The 20,572-nt window shown below is 38.2% G+C and overlaps 1 protein-coding gene across 1 annotated transcript; it reads right to left on the reverse strand.

Annotated features, from left to right (window-relative positions):
* Positions 1–350: 350 nt before the first annotated feature.
* On the reverse strand, positions 351–19,119 carry LOC134846127 (centrosomal protein of 120 kDa-like). Its single transcript, XM_063863349.1, has 13 exons — positions 19,111–19,119; positions 13,403–13,458; positions 13,169–13,325; positions 7,090–7,204; positions 6,872–7,016; positions 6,114–6,214; positions 5,974–6,042; positions 5,520–5,783; positions 4,970–5,152; positions 4,277–4,389; positions 3,765–3,936; positions 1,856–2,100; positions 351–1,004 (listed from the first exon to the last, which is right to left on the reverse strand). The coding sequence occupies exons 2-13, from the start codon at positions 13,449–13,451 to the stop codon at positions 770–772; spliced, it is 1,848 nt and encodes a 615-aa protein (XP_063719419.1). The 5' UTR covers positions 13,452–13,458; positions 19,111–19,119; the 3' UTR covers positions 351–769.
* Positions 19,120–20,572: the final 1,453 nt, after the last annotated feature.

The following is a 20,572-nucleotide window of genomic DNA, read 5'->3' on the forward strand; positions in this document are numbered from 1 at the left end:
AATATATTGTCCTTTTGCTCAAATATGAAAAACTTCTTGATTTTATTTTTCTTATTTTGAGAGGCTATTTTGAATGCAGCAAACTCGTGTCCTATTTTACACAAACAAAAGTTCTAGAGCTGTTCTATAAATTATTTAAAATTTGGTAGCTTTCGCCTTAATAAAAAAATGAAAGGAATCAAAATTTGGGTGTTTTCAAATGACAGCAACTGTTGCAAGTGTAAAAATTAGTGAACTTGAGCATATTTATTTTTCAATCAGTTGATTGAATTATATCAATTTGCTTTCGCAGCCAATCTAACAAATCAGGGTGAATTTTCTCCTCAGATAGTGGTTGGTAAAAAGCGATCCAGAGAAGTAGTTCAATTAAGTCAAGAAAGAAAACTAACAGCAGGTAGAAATACAAAATCCAAACTAAATCTGTACAAAATTTACACTAGAGAGAGACCGGAGCAAAACATTGGAGCAAAACTAGTAAAATAAGAGTCTACCTTTGGTAAACTTCACTCAATTAGGTTCTGTGAGGCACTAGAGGTGTTAACTTTCAAGAAAGCTAAGAGTTGTTAGTTTAGGGAAAGCTTCGAAAGGCAAGAACAAGGAGTTAGTTTGCAAGACTGTACATATAATACACAACTAGAAGACTCCAAACTTCAAAGCCAATCCTCTCAAATATTCCCAGAAGAATTCAATTCTTGGTTTTGGATTCCTTTATAAGGCATTGTTTCCAGAAACTGTTTCGACCAGAGTTTTGGAGTTGAGGTTGTTCTGATCATGACACTTTAGCAGCAATGGCATCACGAATCTGTTTGTCTAAGTCGGCTATGATTTTGTCGGATGAGTTGTACACTCCTGTTCGCAACAGAGTGTCTCGCTCCTCTATCAGTCTGGTCACGTGGCTCTCCAACTCGTCATTTGATTGGTTGAAAAAGTCAGGTGCACCGTCGCCTGCTGAGTTCATTTGACCTCCTTTGCCTGACTTGCCACTAGATTGCATGTCTTTCAATCTAAACAGTTGAAATGCATGTAAGAACACCTACATTTTGTATGAGCTATTTCTAGTAAACTGCAAAACACTTAAAAGCATGTCAAACGTAACCACCAAGAAATGAAGACGTTTACATTGGTACTATTAGTTGCATTCGGTATTAAGTCAGGAAAACGGAGCCAATTTCCTGGGCAATAACAACAACGGATCCCTGGGAGATTTGAGGTTTAACGTAAACAACAGTTGAAATGTTTGGAAGATCAATAAGCATCTAATCCCAGATAACCTTGCATTAAGAACAAATGCAGTTAGCACATAGTTTAGCATAAAACGCTAAGATCAAACATGAAACCTTTATACACCAACATAGAAAAAAAAACGGACAATTGTGCCAAAAAGTATTCCGAGGCACAATCGATTCTAAAAACACATTCTTCAATAAACAATAACTCTCATTTAATTTGAAAAGAGTTTGTTGTTTAACTTGTAAATTTCCGCCGTATAAATGAGGTTTGATGTTTTTCCTGCTTGGAAAACTTAGCTTCTTGTCGCTTCCTAGCTATAAGCATCGACAATGCGAAACTTGAGAAAAATCGCCAAGGATCCTAGATTAATTCTCTAGTCAGAAACATCGCGTCAACGCACTGAAAAATGCAGTGTACTCTGAAGATGTTATGTGGATGTAATCTTTTGTTTCAGCTTTTTAAAGCCGATTATTGAAACGAAAGTCTTTTAATTAGCTTGATATAATAATTACCATAATTTATTCGTTTTCGAGAAGGGAACAGACTCGATTACTATTTTCACAACTCATTACAAAAAAAAATCATTTAGGAAAAACACTATTGACTGCTTCAGTTCAGAACCTACTTTGTGATTTCCAGCTTGAGCTCCTCAATCTCGTCCTTCTCCTTGCTGGCCAACTTCCTCTCCTCGGCCGCCATGTGGACCAGTCGCATGTGTTCCAGCTGCTGCTTCTCCTTCCGCAACTCCGCCTCCTGTTGGGTCTGGATAGTCTGCTTCAACTTGAACAACTCCTTCAGTGCTCTGCCCCACTCTTGCTTGTAATGGGTCTTGCTAGAGGACAGCGCTTCCACTTTCCGCTCCAGTTCCACCTGCAAAGAGAAAGAGGTGATCAAGCACACTAAGCGATTTAAGTGAAAACCGAATACACGAAAACTGCTGATTAGAAAGTCAACACAGAGGCGAAGTTGCACTTGCATACGCAAGAAAAAATATGACCGAAAACGCTACTGGGAAAAACTAAATGAGTAAAACTTTGAGTCTACAAATTTCTCAAGTGACACACGCCAATTGAGTCTACATAATTGCCAGGTGACGCGAGCAAATTATGGCGCGTTAACATTACCAGTCAATTTGAAAAAAAAAAGAAATTTACCAACTAATATGCCTCAATTTATAGAGCGGACGCATTTTAACTAGTATACGAAAAAGTTCATTTAAAACATCCGACCCTGCCCAGGTTCGAACCCTCTTATCATGCTGCGGGTCTCTTTCCCTACCTCTACGCTACAGATCCATGCTACCTTGAAGCTAAAAGGCTAATTGAATTTTAACATTCTTAGCATTGACTGTACTTAATAGCTGGTTATTGATCAAAAAGACAACTTTCAAAATGAACACCAATATTCTACAAGCTTTGCTTGTGTAATAACAATTACGTACTTTCGGCTGGATTATACTTGGGCTGGTTTATAAACCACCATGTTTGACTGCTATTTAAACAACTCTAAACAGACAAGCAAATTAATTATCTAAGAAAAAGTTCGAAATCTCGAAAAATATCTGCTATCATGAAAAAAATAGATGGCCTTAAAGCTCTTTTGTAGAACAATTTATGATGGACACTTTTTTGTTAAAATCAACCCAATTTGAGAAAACTCGATCAATAGGTAAAACTTCTATTTCGCTGGGAAATCTGATAATTAATTTCCATTTTCGAAATTAGAAGTCGATCACGTTTTTCGTGACCTTTACAAATTTGCTGTTCGATAGTGGAGTTTGCCTTCCTTTTAACAATAGAAATGCACTGAACTTGAAAAAATAAAAAGTCAAACCGCGGAAAATCAAAATTGAGCAAGAGCAAATTTAAAAGACTTTTTCCTGAAAAAATAAAATAAAACAAAAAAAGCAGCAAGACCTTTATGAGTACTCACTACGTTCATTACTCTTAACTAGAATTGAGGATTAACAAAAACGGCCAGAAAACATGCTACAAATTGTAATGGGGATAGGCTTTGAAAAATTGTGAAACGGATATAATTACAAGCACTTAGCCAGTGCACTGTTGGAAAACTGGTAATGAACTGAAAGAAATCAAATAAACAAAATGTTTTTCAAACTAAGTTCAATTTTTTCAATAAGAAAATACGAAAGTCTGTTACACTGACTTTTCCGCAAAAACTAACCAAAAGTAAGGCCTGCTGCGAACTGTCGCTTTCGACGAGTTGCTGCCTCACGGTTATTTTTAACTCTGTTCGGAAATCTAAAAAATAAAATCTAATTAGAAAAAAGGAAGTTCTTAATAACACACTATGCTGATCACAAGTGTAATCAACCGATTTGCTTTTTGAGGCTCTTCTCAAAACATTCGAGATTGTCACAGCAACTCTTTCTTCTGTTTTATATTTCAAAATGTATTGCTCAAAATCAAAAAAACATCTTTGAATTAAGTTGATTGATTTCAAATGCAGTAAGATTTTCATAGACTGAAAAGGCGCTTTTGTTAAAGAAGTGTTTATCCACCCCACCCACTCACCTTCTCTAAGGTGAGGACGTTGATCTGTGCTTGAAGCCTGACTTCTGGCTTGAGATCCAGCTGCTGTCTGAAGTGTTCGAACTCACTCTCCTTCTCCCGCACTCTCCTCTCCGCCCCTAACAACTCACTCTTCACTTTGGCCAACTCCTCCTCCACAAACTTACGCTTCTCCCTAATAGAAACAGAAGGAAGAAGAACATCTGACGGAGGGAATTTATTTGGCCACGTGTTACACTGATGCCGCTTCTGTAAATTGGGCTCGGCTACATTCCAGGAAACAGTTGGTATACTTTTAAGCTTTGCCTCAAGAGATCATTTTTATATTTCTCTCACAGTCCAAATTCAAGGTTACTCTTGGAACCAGATAACTTTTCAGGCCGAAAATACTTCCCGTTTGGCCAGTGTACGAAGAAGCTCATATAAAATTTGAGTCGATTGTACTTAAATATAGTTTGAATGAGAGATGAAATGAGGCTACAAGTAAGATAATACTGACGACCACTGCCACTTACTTCTCCAGTTCTATCTTGTGGAGACAGTCCTTCTCCATCCTGGCACATGCGTCACTCATCTCAGAGTTCTTCTTCTCACACTCCCGTGTCAACTCCACCTTCTGCTGTTCCAACTAAACACACCGCCGTAACAATACTTCCATTCGCTTACCCAACACTCTCCCCTCATATGTTACATAAGGTGCTAATTTAGAGTATACAGCATGTATTCAATTTCACAACTATTATGCATGAAACAGTCAAAATTTACACTTCTTTTGCCAAAAAATTTGGCTTTCGAAACAAATTATAAATAATGTGCGAATTATAACAAAAAGCGATCTGGCTATTAAAATTGAACGAACCACCTATTGTAATATATCACCCATTTTTCGAGGGCCGTTTTAGAATGGTTTGAAAAAACATATCTCCCCAAATTTCGAGAAAATCGCCTAAGAAAAACGTAATTACAAAGCAAATTAAATTTACCAATCATCGTGCATTAAAGACGAGATTTGAGCTAAGCGCTTAAAATACAGACAAGCGAGCATACTCAATTGAACCTTTTGCTATATAAAATTGGTATAAAACATTGCAAGAGCATACGCTCATTTACTGCAAACCCCTGGCCGACAAGTCTTTATTCCGAATTGGTTATAATGGGAACTAGCTGGTAACTCGGTATCCCGCCAGCGCCTCATCAACTTCACTCACCTGTGCCTCATTTTTAGTGAGTAGTTTCTCCCTCTTCTCAATGTGAGCTATGGCTGTGTGCAGTTTGTGCTCCATCTCTGCTGTGTCTGCCATCTTCTGCTTCAACACCAACTCCCTCTCCATGTCTCTCCGCTTCCACTCCTCACACAACGCCTTCATCCTCTCACTCTCCTTCACCTTCATCTAAAATAACACAAACTGACAGGCGATTTATGACTGGCGCTTTTTTATAACATGAACCCAACTTGAGAAAACTGGATCAATAGGTAAAGTTTTTATTCCGCTCGGAAATCTAAAACTTTAATTCCAATTACGAAACTAGAAATCGTTCGTTCGTTCAAGGCAATGCAGACATGCTCGAAATATATCTGCTGTTGACGAAATCAAAAAGTAATTTAAAATGATTCAAATGATTTTTTTAAACAAGTTGTTAAACACCTGAAAAAATGCATGTTCCGATTTAATAATGATGATTTTGGCAAGATTATGGTGTACTGAGATTATGGTGTGCTATTTTCAATTGAGTAATCTATTGGATACTTTATATTACCTGATTTAGAAACAGCTGCTGTTGCTGCTCTTTCCACAGCTGCAACTCCAGTGCCACTTGGTACTCGCTAGTGGCCCTCAAGTCATCAGTGTCTTCTATCTGCACATGTCTACCAACACAGTCGCCTTCTATCTCTGTTTGCTGCTGCTGTTCATTGTTCAAACCCTGCTCTCCTCGTCCACCCATCGGCTTAGTTTCCCCTCTATTATTGTGAGAAGATGACCCCACTAATGTGTGTATCATCTGACACAGTTCGGGATTTAGCTATAAAAAATATCAGTTTAAAAAAGGAATATTTTTGACACCATAAATCGAAAAGACTTTTCAATAATTAACAGCTCTCTTTAATAGCAGCAATAGCTCAAAAACGCCATCTAAATAAACCAATATTTTGACAACTATTCGATTTGTTCTTTGTGCGCGGTCGCAGTTGTCAAAATGATATGCAACTTACCAGGTTAGGATGATTATTCGTTTGTGATCCTGGCATAACAAATGGTGGAGCTTGCGGCAGACGATCACTCTAGAAAAATTGACCCATGTTACTTTTGAGCAAAGCAGTGAATCATTATCTGTTGAGGGTATACTAGACACCTGTTGCTCGTGTTGTAGCGTATGTTTTGATGAGAAATCTCTGTCGGTTGAAATTGTAGGACTATCGCCGACTAGTTTCCGAGCAGCATTTGCATCTTGCTCTAAAATACATTCATCATCATCAAAAAATGTCAACAAAACTTTGACCACTGCATCAGTGCAGAGGCAATTAAGGGAATACCACAAAAAACTCTCAAAATACGAATGGCCAAGCGAGCGTTTTTTAAGCATTGAAAACTGTACTTATGAGCTGCATCTAAATACAGTTCATGCGGTTGGTGTTAGGGCCCTTCTTGACGCCCCTTGTTTTTACATCCGGATAAATAATCGTTATCTTTTTCAGCTCATTCCACCTAGTGCTACAGCACTTCGTCGACGTACGTTGAGACGGTCTCACTTGATCAAATCAGTTATTATTGTTCTAGGTAGTAGGCCGCCGTCTAGTATGCTGATGTTGGCTGACCCCACGATAAGCTTAAAAAGCCCCTGACGGCGATATGGGTGTCTAGGAAAGGTCATTTTAGAGCAAAGTAACATGAGGGCATTTCAAAAAGTAGGCATGAAGGATCAACCATTGGGGAGGGGCATGTCAGATCCATTTCGCCATAACCGAAGAAGCCACCTTGAGGAGCCGGATGACACTCGGAACCATCCAACCGTTACCAGGATTTGAACACGCGAGCCTCATAATGAGAGAAACGTGCCTTACCCACTCGGCCATCGCTTCTCGGCACAAAGCAACACTTGAGCAAACTAACCTGTCGGTGATCGCAGCTGCACTGCAGGCTTCTCTGGTTTCGTGTTCGCCTGTGTTACTTTCTCATTCTCTAGCATGATGCCCACTTTTATTTCAGGCCTCGAATTAGAGTATGAGCAGTTGAGAAGAGGGTACCATTGCGATTGCTACAAACAAAACTCAACTTCGAAAAAACCAAAGAAAAAACATTCTAATGAGGTTCTCATATTAGTTTTGTACCATAGGTTTCTGGTCAGCCTTCTTCAGATCAATCATGACCAAGCCAATGAATTCCTTTTGCTGTGAGCTTACATCTACTGCAAAAACTTGCAACTTTATTGGAGTCCGGTTTAGTCTGAAAAACAAAGATTAGTCGGTTAAACCTATTAGCTTACATTTTGATTCAATATCATCAACCAGAACTCAAAAACAGTGCTTTCAGATATATATACAGACAGGAGCGGATTTAGGATTTTCTCGAGGGGGCAGATTTTCAAAAAATTTTAAAAAACTTTTTTTGGCCGACCAAATTGACATTGTGAGCGTTCCCAGAACACTAGAGACCCTATTTCGAGAAAAGTTTCTGCGTCGCAGGCAAGTTTTTGGGAAAAAAAGGTCAAAAATGCCATTTTTAGACACTTTTCGGAAGCTCGCTGGCTTTTTTTGGCGCGCGCTCCCCTCAAAATTAGTATATATTGGCGTCGAACGCACATAAGAAAAATTTTAGAATTGGTCGGCCGACAACGGATGGTGAGAGAGTCGACCGCTTGGTTGGTGAAGGGGTGGTATCCCCCTTTATTCAATAATCATTAGTAACTACGAAAAGAAGGAAACTAACGGAGAAGCAGAGCTTCACGCCACTTGCGATAAAAAAATGTGCCAGAACTACAGCGTAAAATATTGTAAAAACAGCGACATATTTCATATTTTTTGAAGAATTCAAAATGTTACAAAAGAAGGTACGATCTAGCCATTCTCTATCTAACTGGAACATTTGTGAAGGAGGAATATTGGTACACTTTTACGCCATATTACAGAAATATTCACACAGAGGCAAAGCGGAGCGATCAAGAAAAGAGGCGAAGCGGAGCAATACAACGCAATCAAGAAAAAATATTAAAAAATGAAAAATATTAGGTGAACCAAAATTTTTTTATGTCTCGATGAAGAACAGTGAGTACGTGTTTGATACTTTTTGAAAGTGCTATACTCATGCGGGACGAAAATCGTTTTTCTCAAAAATTGAACTTTGCCTTAAAACCTTAATTGTTAAAAGAGTGAAATTTTTTGAGATTTGGAATTCTTTCATAGGCATAATCTTTTTCTTAAAAAAAATCTCAGGAACAATTCTCTGCAGGAAAAATTCGCGCGACCGCTTCTTTCTATTGAAAATTTCAACTCAGATTTGATAGGGTTATTTTTGAGAAAAAATTTTAAAAATTCTAGAAAACGAGTCAAAGTTCAAAAACTTGATTTTAAGGCTGGTAAAGAACAAGATTCCTAAAATCGGGTTTCTCGATTGAACACTTACCCTGAGAATTGGTACGGTATTTCTCAAGTGAAGTCATAACTTCCAAAACACTGTCAGAGTTTCCAAACCTTCACTTGTTTGAATGCCATATTTTTTTCTTAAAAAACTGGGCGTAGCAAATTATCAACAAAACCTGTTTTGTCCTACAACTACCCATGATATCAGATTTGGCGGGATAGTTATCGAGAAAAGCCCAAGAAACTGTCAACAAATCAGAGTTAACATTTCCGAGAATCATAGATTTTTGTTCAAATCATATCCGTAGCCACTTGATCAGAAGAGATTCATCCAACCTGTTATTTCGATTGAACCGAAAAACTCAGGTTTGACCTCGAGAAAAAATCAAAATGTTTCAGGAAACGGTAAAAAAATTGAGTTTTTGACTTTTCCGAGGGCCAAAAATTATTCCAAAAAGTTGATCCTAGTCGCGCATGCATAGGAGCTTCTTACAACCCTTTCCTTGGATGGAACCCAGCATCTCAGATATGGGACGGTATTTCTCCGTAATATTGATAAAATTTAGAAAAAAACGCTCAAAACAAAAAAAAACTTACTTTTCAGTGGACGATAACTTTTTGTGTATATTTTTGGATGATCTTTTATGCAGAAGAATTTCGATTAAACCCAAATCCTGCCAAAACCAAAAATCTCAGATATGGGACGCATTTTTCAGTAAAACTCGAAAAAAGTTTACAAAAAACCGCTCAAAAAATCAAAAAACTGATTTTTCCGATGACGCTATTTTTTTTGAGTTGAAAAGTTGTGTGACTGCTTATACCGAAAAAGTTCGCCGAATCTCTTATTCCGATTGAATCCAAAACTGAGGTTTGACAAGGTAATTCTCGAGAAAATCAAAAAAGTCCAAAAAAAGTCAAAAAACCAAAATTTGGACTTCTCCGAGGGCCTTAACTTTTTTGTCAAAAACTTGGGCACTCGCGTATAAAAGGAGCTTTCTACTATCATTTTTTTGTATTAAACCCAACATCATAGATACGGGAGGGTATTTTTTGGTAGAAATCGGTTTTAAAACGCTCAAAAAATCAGAAAATTGACTTCTCAGAGGACGATGACTTTTTGAGTGAAAAAAAATGTGAAAAGCCGTTAGTGCAGAGGAGCGTATTACTACCCATATTCTCGATTTCCATTGGAAACTAGATTACAAAAGAGGCCTTCCGTTTAGTTACGGTAAGTGCACAAGCTGGATAGGGTCATACCAGCGTTAAAAAATGCATATATATCAGCAAACTATATCATTTTATCAATGAAGTCATAAGTCAGCGTTAAATGCATCGTCGTAATGTTAATTTATCTTAGCCATCCTTCCTCTGTAATAGATAGCGCTAATGGAGTTATCGATAAATTGAACTTTGCGCAGCGATCTGCTCCCCCTTATACATAGTATAGAGCTCCTCAGGAGAGCGAAGCTTATTTTTAGTTCTTATGTAATTTATCGATTCTGGATGCCTTTATTGTCTTTTTCACTTGGTTTTTCGGCTAGTCGCTGCATCTTGCGCGTGGCTGTTGGAGCAGCGCCCCCATTGCATACGAAAATTAGCGGGCAGAAGCTACTCTGCTCTACGTTTAAAATTCTTTGCTGATATTTGGAATTCTTCAGCGTTTCGTGATATTTATACGCGTCTTTATGCAGTTTTTGCGATGTTTTGGCATGAGGGTTGATTATTTTCACATCAAAGAAAGCGCGGCTAAATCGTGAACCCCAAAGTCCGTTTGCCTTAATGTTAAGTCGTGCCTCATCTTCAGTTGTAGCTGAATTGCTGACAAAGCTTTCGCCTTGCAACGCCTCAAGTTTCGGCTCAATCGCAACGTCATGACAAACCTCGTTCATGAGGTTGGCGAATGTGTCTCTAATATCATTGTGTCTTATGTGTGTAACCACCCTTTGCAGTGTAGCGCATGTGTCAAGTTAAAATTAGCACCACGTGCACATGTGAGTGGGGTTTTGGTCGGTTCCCATCCGTATCTTAATAAGTAAAATCTCTGAATTCTGATTTATTCAGGTTGAAGTTGTATCTGCTTAATGGTAAAGCGTTGAGCCAGTTAGAGCCTTCCTTTTCAGAGGTCAGGTCGATTGCGTATTTATCTGTTTTATTTAAGGAGTTAATGATGTTTGTTTTCTTTCGGTTTATTTTATCAGTTTTCAATTTTTTGATTTTCTTTCATATTTTTTTCTTGCTGTTATTGCTGTAAGAGGATCTTGAGATTCCAGTTCTAGTGATCTTTCCTAAGACCATTCTAGATAGCTTCCATGATCGGATGGCAGCTTGATGTTAAGGTCGCCCATTTTAAGGGGTAAGGAAGAAATCTCACGGAACTCGGGGTTCAATGGGTCTTTACCGATAATCTATTCACATACTTCTGATTTTTCTATAGTGCTAGGCGTTGTCCTGGTAAGAAATGAAAGTTTTTTGAAATCCTTTAGTATAGCTGGCATAAACGCTCTCGGGGGAGGTTTAAGCGATTTTCGTTAAGTTTTTTCAAAACTTTGATTTGCTCATTCTGTTGAAACTCGAGGAATTTTTTGCATTCAGATTCTGTTCCTATAACTGAATCAAGCACTCGGGCCCCTGCCTTTACATTGGTTCCTGTAATTTCGAAGATTTTCTCAGCTTCACCGAATTCATCATCTTTGGCAATGAGTTGGCATTTGGATGCTTTAACATGGTAGCAAAAAAATTACCATTGATACAAATTTATCGAGGATGGTTCGTAGATTGCTTTATGTACCGATGCGGTTCCGTCGTCTGCGTACCAATTCTGGGTTACGTTGTCTACTGATAAAAGTCTTATGATGGGTAATATGGCTAGACCGTACATGACCATTGCTAGTGGATCCCCCTGGGTTGTCCCTTCTTGAGAGTAGATGGTTTTTTTGTTAACGAACAGTTTAGATGGATTGTAGTAGGAGTTCTTAATTGCTGTTAAAAGAGATGGGTAGGTATTTTCGATGTTTTTCAATGCCAGCTTTCAATTTAGCGAGTTGAAAGCGTTTTCGGCATCTATCAGTAAAACAGCATCGGCGGAGGGTTTGCTGTATTGATCTCTTAGCAAGTGGATCGCCTATTCAATGCCACATTTTTATCCAAGACAGAGTTGATAGTTTGAACCGAGCGACATGAGTTCGCTTTTTAGGCATTTGGTTATTGTCCGTACTTTTATCCTAGGCATAACTTCTCCTATGCCTATGGGTCCTACTCCTAGATTCTTTTATAAGGGTATTAATTTACATGCATTATATGGTTCTGTTAGTTCTGGATTTAGTTCTTCGGTAGCCAATTTTTTGGCAATTTTAGCATGTTTTCGAAATCTCGACTGATTGTTTCCCGAAGTGTGTTAAAATACGTCTCCGTTCATTTGCATAAAGGCTAGATGGTCCATGAGATCTGTGCGTTCTCATGGCTTCTTTCTTGATATGTTGACCGTTTCTCTGATGAAACATCGATGGATGGAAAGGAATTGTTTCATTTGAGACTAGTGTAATCTAGTTCTCATCAATTGGTTCAGATGGTGGGTGCTTCTCTATAAGAGTCTGTTCTACTCTCTTACCTTTCAAAATCGCCAAAAAAAATCAAGCCGTTATCTCGATTGAATCTACAACGTCAGGTTTGGGAGGTTAGTTATGAAAAGTTAAAAGGAATCAAAAAATCAAAAATTTCACTATTCCGAGGGACCTAATTTTATGAGTAAAAAATTTCGGCGTAGCCGCTTATAGAAGGGAGCTTTTGAAATCAGTTCTATTCAATAAAACCAAAATTTTATATTTGGTAGGTTAGTTTTTGAAAAAATGAAAGAAACATCCCAAGCGTCTCAAAAAATATATAAAAAATCCTATCCCATGCATTTTCATAAAACCTGTTTTTATCAAACATGAATTCCAGGCAAACATGCCAAGCCAAACATTTGATATTCAAATTAGCAACTGAACAAAACTTAAGAGCTGGAAACAAGCAGGCACCAGTTGAGCCCAGAAAGATTTTGTGAAAAACTTTCATTAGGCTTCAGGTCCCAAAGCATCATCAAAATCGCCTAAATGGTACCCTAGCATCATCAAAATGGCCTATATGATCATTAATAACTAAAATTGAATTTGAATAAGTGATCCATCTGATTTTGTTAACCTAGTTGTTAAACCGAAAAAAAAGGTCTACTTTCCGATTTGATAACGCTTGCTAACCGCAAGAGTAATAACTTTTAACAATAATAAAAATCAAAAAATTGATTAGAAGACGCAAAATATTCCATTCTTTTGAAAACAAAAATGATTTAAAGAAAAGTAGTAAAAATTTCATAATGGGCTCCAACTATTTTTAATAACAAATTGCCAAATTATATAAGAACATCACGAAACTTTCTTGAAACGACATTCCTCGCACAGGACGAGAATACATTGAAATAATTGTGAAATTTACCACAAACGCTTACATCATAGGCAAATTCTGGGTTTTGGCAACAAAACTTACAGAAAACAAGCAGACAAATAAAAGCCCCACGAAGATTTTTTGTCAAAAGGAAAAATTTCTTAAGAAACACAGGTATTGGCCGAATTCGGACCCCGTACCTTTATGTTCGCAGGATTGAGCTTTACCTCTACGCCATATGTGCGAATTGAAGGGAAAACACGTACCACCAACAAAACAGATGCTATTTAAGGCTATGCACCATAAATTCCACCAAATAAGCACTTTCATTTGCGAGTTGGGTATTGTGGATTCCAAATATAACACTACGCTGGCTTGTGTTATTATGTGAACGGCACTACGATTATCTCACCGATGCTGCCGGAATGACTTCTTATCAATTTCCCACGCAAGTTCAGTGCCAATCTCTGGAGTGTCTACATGATCCACAGGGTCCGTGGAAAGGTGTTCCCCGTCAAACTTTGCCTCTACACATAGCTTCCAACGATTTCTCTTGGGGAAAAAACGACCTGAAGAAGGCTGATTTGATTAAATAGAAAAAACAATTTAATATGATAAAATAGTCTCAGAGAAACATAGAATTTACCGGCTTGAACTGACACTACAATCAGCAGATACTGTTTGTTTTCAACCATAAATTTTCTGAAAAAAAACGAGTGATCCCGAATTTTTGTTAATTGTTCCGACCATTTAAACTGGGGAGGAACAATGTTTTACACATAAAAATAGATCTCAGAGAGTCCAGGTTAACTAAAAGCTAACAAAAAAATTATAAAACAAACTGCATATAAATTTTGCCTTATTTTTAATAAGGGAATTAATTCTTTTTTGTTGTTGTTGTTCAAATAAACTAAACAAAAATTGAAGCTGAACAGGTGAACAAAATTGTACCATTCGACCAGAAAGCCGCCAAAAAACTGTTCGACGAAACGAATTTTATAGTTCGGCGAACGTATTTTTTCAGGGAGTAGGATCGTACGAATTAGCAATTCTGACAATTAACGATCCTAATTGTGGAAAAGAGCGGATTAGGAAGGGTCGATTTAGATCGAATTGTGCCATTCCCCCGGATTGGCACAGTCAAGCTTGCCGATGCACGTCAAAAAGAACATGTTCTAGAAGTTTAAGTTTTCAAAGGTTTCGATTCGAGCTAGAAAATTTCTGAGAAATGCAAAAAACGGCCATTTTGACAGGAAAAAACGAAATAAAACAACAACTGGATTACAGGACGGAACCTAGTCGAAAAATAGAAGAAAAAACGAAGCTTCTTATCGCGACATCAAGGCTCGATAGGGTGTTTATTGGAAGATCGTGTAAACGGAAGGTCCACTGGGACATTCGGGACGGATCCGAACCCTCCCGTGCCATGAAATCAGAAAATTAACGACATTATTTCCGGGAGAGTGTGATATTGGAGGCCCGGTGCCCAGAGATGTTACAGACATTAACGGTACATTCAATCAATCAATCTACAAGAAATCATTAAAGTTATAATGTCCGTGACATCTCTCGCCGCTCCAACATTTGGAAGTCGTCAGACTCGAAGTCTTTTCTGAAAGTTTTAAAAAATATTTGCAGCTTTCTGTCCTCTTCTTTTCCTATAATAATAATAATAATAAACAAGGATTTAGACATAAAGCCATGGGGCTAAAATGCCCCGCGTTGGGAGTTTTAAACTGAGTTTTATAGTTTCTTTGAGTTTACACAGCTATTGCAGCAGTTTATTCTCCATGTGCATGGGACACTTTCCTCATATTTACTGATAAAATATATCCAGAAAACGTTTTTGAGGCTTGATTTGAGTCTTTCGTATTTCATCGCAAACAGGTCTTCTTCTTCCTGAGTCTGTAAAATTTTGTTTACTAGTATAGGTGTTCTGTGCCAGAAATTGCTTTTCGATTTTTCGTAATGATAATTTTTATGCGCTAAGTTATTTTTCGTTGATCTTCTTGTTGGGGCTGTAGATTCTTTGAACTGAACAAATTGTCTCCAATGGAAGTTGTATTGGTCGTTTATTATTTTATGAAGCAAGAGAATGTCTTGCATTTCGTGGTAGAGAGACAGTGGAAGCAGGTTTAATCTAATCAGTCCGTCTTTATAGTTGATGTTGTTACATGACAGTATCCAACGTGTAGCTTTTCTTTGGACATCTTCAATAATTTTTAATTCACACTTATTTGCTTTCCATATGGGTGAGCCATATGACACGATTGGGGTTATATATCCACAGTAGGAGTTCAGTTTCATTTTTAAGCTCGCTGATTTTGAAATATTTCTTTTAATTAAAAATAAGCAGCCTATTGCTTTTTGGGCTCTTATTTTTGCGTGTGCTGACCAGTTTAGGTTGTTGGTTATTTGTATACCAAGGTCTTTTTCTGAACAGGTTTTTTCAAGTATATGGTCACCGAGATACATGTTTAGGTCAAGTTGGGGGTCTTTGAATATTATATTGTGACATTTTTTCAACTTAAGACTCATGGAATTATCTTTGCACCATAAGTTGATCGTGATTAGGTCATGTTGGAGCAGGGAAGGGTTCGTTGCAACAATTTTATAATCGTCTGCGTAACCATAGCACGAGTTGGTGAGTGATGACGGTAAATCGTTGATGAATGTAATGAATAATACTGGCCCTAACAGTGAGCCTTGAGGTACGCCGCTACTAACTTCAAGATGGCTGGATACTGCCGCACCTATTCGTACTTGCTGTTTTCTGTTGGTTAAGTAGTTTGCTAATAGTTTAAGTGCGTTTCCTGATATGCCAAATTTATTGAGTTTATATATGCACAAGTCATGAGGAACTTTGTCGAAAGCCTTTTCGAAGTCTAAGTATATTGCCTGTAGAGACTTGATATTAGGGTTATCAAAGTCATCATAGATTTTGTCGAGGAATTGGAGCATTTGCAGAGTTATCGATCGTTTAGGACAGAAGCCAAATTGGCTGTCATGGATTTGCGAGAAGATCTTTGGTGAGATTTTAAGGAAGATCAGTTTCTCTAAGACTTTGGATACTGCAGTTAGCAGGCTGATGGGCCTGTAGTTTGTGACCGATTGCTTGTTTCCATTTTTAAAAGTTGGGATGATTTGGCTAAGTTTCCAGATCGTTGGAAATGTTGCTTTGTTGGTGATGGTGTTATAAATCAGTTTTAGAGATGGAGTTATGCTATCTGCTAAATTGGTTAGGACTGTGTTACCGAGTCTATCTGGTCCTCTTGCTTTTTGGAGGTTTAATGTTTTAAGGATGTCGTATATCTCATTTTCAGAGAAATTGAAGCATTTGATTGAGCCAGGTAATTCAGCTATTGGTAAAATGTTTTCATTCTGTTTAATGATAAAAACGCTTACGAAGTAATTGTTTAGAATATTAGCTTTACCGTGCTCTGTTGATTCGGTTTTTTCATTCCAGTACATTGTTTTTGGAGTACTTGAGTTTTTTCGTATGCTTTTAAAGTATTTTTGGAGCTTTGAGAAATTTCTGCCCTTGAAAGTTGATTCTTCGAAATTTTTCTGATCTAATTCGGATAAATGATCTACAAGGTTTTTAAGTCTTTCAAGATTGAGGTTATTGGTATGAGTATTTTTAAAGGCTACTTTTTTGATGCTGTATTGAGTCTTTTGATAATATTGGAGGTTTCAGGTGTGATCCAAGGTGCTAGGTTCATACGGTGTTTGGTCTGTTTTTTCATGTGTTTTTCTAGTGCTATCGTGAGATGTTTTTCTAGTGCTATCAGCTTAAGAGATGATATCGTGATTAGAAAAGGGTTGTGGTCTGATAATTCTCTTTCTTGGTGTGAGAAGTGTTTTTTCATATGGTTGTCTATCGTGGTGTTTAAAATAATGTCGGGGTTGTTGCAAAGGACAATATCTAATTGGTCATGAGGGGGTTCGATAAACTGTTGAAAGTTCATATCAGTAAAAGTCTGCAGTACTAATTGTTCGTGTTTTTGGGTTGATTGCAAGGTTTGCCAATGCGTATTAGCGAAGTTGATGTCACCAACCAATAAAATATTTGGGCATTGAAATTCATTTGAGTAGTCAGTTAGCAGATTCAATAGTTTGTTGAAGTCATCTGTGGATAGCTTATATTTGCTTTCGTTCGGGGCACTGTAGATACAGCATAGGATGAGAGGTGTCGGAGTGTTAAGGAGGAGTCCAACGCAGTCCGTAGTGTGTATTTCAAGTTTTGTGAAAGCTAGGGATTGCTTAACAGCAATAAGCACGCCCCCGTGTTTCGATTTTGTTGAGTTGGTAGGTCTGTCACATCTAGTTATTATGTGTGCAGGCAGAAAAAGCGCGTTGTCAGGGATATTTTCAGTTAACCAAGTTTCGCTTAAGCAAATGATGTCATAATCGTTCGATAGTATTATATTGCTAAGTTTTATACGTCTATTTATATCCAGTATACTTCGTGTATTGAATGACATAACATTCAGCGATTCTAGTCAGTTGTCATTTCTAGTTTGAACTGTGCTGTTTTCCTCCGGTTTAATTGTAACTTTCGTCCAGGTGTCGTCTACTTTTTCATGCAGTTCTAGGTTTCTGATTCGAAGATTTTTGGGGTTTTTACCACTGCTGATGAGATTTCTACGTTCTCTCAGGATGGCGTTTTCCAGTTTCATTTCTTCGACTGAGAGTTCCTTACTTATGAAGACATTTTTGTCATAATTTTTCAGGGCCGGTGTTGATGATAGTATCAAGTCTATTTCTCTTGGACAGGTTACTCGTACCAGTATAGTTCTGTGGTTTGCTCGTTCTTCGCTGAACTTTCCCACACGCTTGAGATCAGTGATATTGCATTCGAGGTTTAAGAATTTCATGATTTTATTTACCTCATCATAGTCATGGTCAAGTCTTTTTCTTCCATCTCTTTCCTTGATCTCGGGGACCCCTCTTATTCTCAATCCTTTGCTCAGGGGTTTGATTATGTTTTGCGCCGCTACTTGTGACCAGGTTTTACCCTGTTCTGCTATTGGCAGGCTTTGGATGGGATCTTTAATATTTTCCATTTTTGTCGAGACTTCGGCTACTACTTTACTTAGTTTTGAAATTTCTTCTTCAATTTTTTTGATGTTTTCACTTTTGTCATGTGATGCTGCGCTTCTGATTACTTGATCTCTTTTTCCGTTGGACAAACAGGTATTGCATATCAGTAGTGCGTTGTTCCCAAGTTCCAGTATTCCATTGAGTGCAACGGTCGAGAGGCCAGTGCAGACAACTTCAAGGTGCATAGAGCAATTACAGGTGATGCAATTGTATATTGGGTCATTTTCGTTTATGGGTTTCTTGCATGTTTTGCAAGGTTTTTTGTCTTTTGACATTCTCAGTTTTATTTATGTTTGCGTCCTCTTATCTCTGTGGAAACTGTGTTTGGGGGATGAAGGTTTAGGTAGTGTACTCGAGTCCTCAGGGTGGTACCTAAAGGGCGCCGATTGAGGACTGAAGTATCAGTATTAGGGTTATGAAAACAGTTGTTTGGGACCTTAAGGGTACTTGATGACTAGCGGGAGAAAACGGTTTTATTTATAGATGTGAATTCACAAAGACATCAAATCTGGCGATACCTAAAGGGTATCAATAGAAAATTCAGTCTCTGTGAAAATGATGACACCGACAAGTGTTGTTGCCGCAGTGGTATATATTCGAGTAGCCCTCGCTATCAGTTTTTACACAGAACTTCTTGTAGATGATCTTCTTTTTCAAAATCGTTTGGAGACTCGCAAGCGATGCTGTTGTTAAATGCACTTCGTCGGAAGATAGAACAGTTTTGGTGGTTATTCCTTTCGATATACCGCGATATCGCCAGAGTTCTTTCTTTTTGCGAAGAATATCGTTTACACGTTCCGTTCGGGCTGGTCTTCCGAGTCTGGGTGGTAGAGCGATAATGAAAACTTTATGGCAACGTTCTGTCAGCCGTAGGCCAAGTTGGGATAATTCTTCAGCAACGTCTTCGGGTGTTCTCGTTGAGTCTTTTTTGTCTTTCGTAAATAGATCGTTAGCACCAATGAATAGAGCTATAATATCGTATTCGTTCTTGCGGGGCAGGAAGTTTAGAACATCCGCGATACCTGCACCAGGAAGGCTGAGGATATTGAAATTTGGGAAAGTTAGATTTTTCAATTGTGAGTCTCCGATCAACAAGTGTTGCGACGACGATTTCTTGAATATGTGAAATCTCATTGGTTTTCACCCATCCACGGCTAGGAACGGACGGGACTTTTTTCGTTTCGAATAAGGCGTTCTTGTTCCTAGCTACAACTTTTCTGAAAACACACAGTTTGAACGAGGGAAGAGGAACTATTTAATAAGTTTGTTCACGTGCTCATATATTGACGTTGCTGGTTTGTGCTTTTCAACTTCCAGCCACTACTGTTGATAAACTCGGTTCTCCTGTTCTAGAGTACAGTTCTTTGTTGGAAATAATTTTTGGGTAGTACAACGTCTTGTTTTTTGCCAGTGCCTTTGTTCGTAGCCCACGTGAAACAGTTGTTGGTGGATATGGATATAAGATACGTATGGTAGGTACTTATATTCTTTTTGATGGTGACGTATGGGATTCTTCCAGACAGGTTTACACTTGTTCAGCGCAATGTTGGACAGCAGTTTTCGTCTGCTGATGTCTGCAGTGTCGCCAAGGATTGAACCAAGCTTTTTGCTCTTCGTTAGGTTACTCTTGCCGTCAATTTTTGCGATCCCAGTCTGAATTTTTGCAAATAAAATCAGCGTCATCGGCATATTCTATATGAGGAGGTAGAAGTACACGTGGTAGAGCGAAAGTGTGATCTTGGGTACCTTCGCGTGCTTTATCTACCTCTTTCAGAGCGGCGTCCAGGTACAAAGTAAAGAGTTTGGGGCTGAGAATGTCGCCTTGTGGAACTCTTACATTAGTTCTGAACGTGTCATTAGTGTTCTTCCCAACTTTGACTGCCCGAGTCGTGTTTCCAAGAAGAAATCTCATGTTGCATTCCACCTTGTCTAAGATTCCTTCCAAGATTTCCAGTAATTTGCTTGTGTCAAACCGTGTCAAAGGCTTTAGACAAGTCTATACCAACCACGGTGGTCTCGAAATTTATCTTAATACTACCTGGTATGAGTAGTTTGTGCGCTAACATCGCGTCTGTGGTACTTTTGTTCTTGCAGTAGGCATGTTGGGTGTAACTCATGACCTTTTCTAGTTTCCCGCCTATGCGCCCCATTGTTATTCTTGATAGTGTTTTCTCAACACTGATAACAGGGTTATTGGCCGGTAGCTTGTAGGTTTATGTGCCTCCTTCGAAGGTTTCAGGACAGGTACAATTAAACCATGTAGCAAACCTTCATCTCTGTTTTCTAGCATGGTATTGAGCTTTTCAGCTATTTGACAGGCCTTCATGTTCTTCAGGTCTTCTGCTTTGATTCCATTAGCTCCTGGAGCCTTCTTGTTCTTCAACTTCTTCATGTGTTTGATGACTTCTTCTTCGGTGATGGGGTTAAACCTGCCTATGTCTTTGTCATTATCGGTTGTTTGGTGTTTACCATTGTGAAAAAGTATCCTTATAGTGATAGGAAAGTGTCTTCAGACTTGGCATTTCTTCAGTACTTTGCGGTTTGCTGAACAACTTTTTGAGAGCAAGGGCTACTTTTGCAGCGTCTTTGGTGTTGTTGATGTATTCGGCGCTGCTGGTTAGTTCTTCAACTGTGATCTCTGCCTTCCTCTTTTTGATCATTTTAAATAAATAGCATCTTTCTCTCTTCCCTTTTGTAATATTTCGCTGATTAT

Source organism: Symsagittifera roscoffensis, chromosome 5 (assembly GCF_963678635.1).
Source record: "Symsagittifera roscoffensis chromosome 5, txSymRosc1.1, whole genome shotgun sequence".
Taxonomy (NCBI): Eukaryota; Metazoa; Xenacoelomorpha; order Acoela; family Convolutidae; genus Symsagittifera; species Symsagittifera roscoffensis.

What these genes read in the sequence shown, in the direction of transcription:
- LOC134846127 (XM_063863349.1), bottom strand. Translation starts at nt 13,451, where the DNA reads ATGGTTGAAAACAAACAGTATCTGCTGATTGTAGTGTCAGTTCAAGCC. An exon ending in AGGCTGACCAGAAACCTATG is followed by an intron (nt 7,017 to 7,089) that starts GTACAAAACTAA and finishes TTTTGTTTGTAG; the next exon opens with CAATCGCAATGGTACCCTCT. An exon ending in CTCAAGCTGGAAATCACAAA is followed by an intron (nt 1,005 to 1,855) that starts GTAGGTTCTGAA and finishes TCAACTGTTTAG; the next exon opens with ATTGAAAGACATGCAATCTA.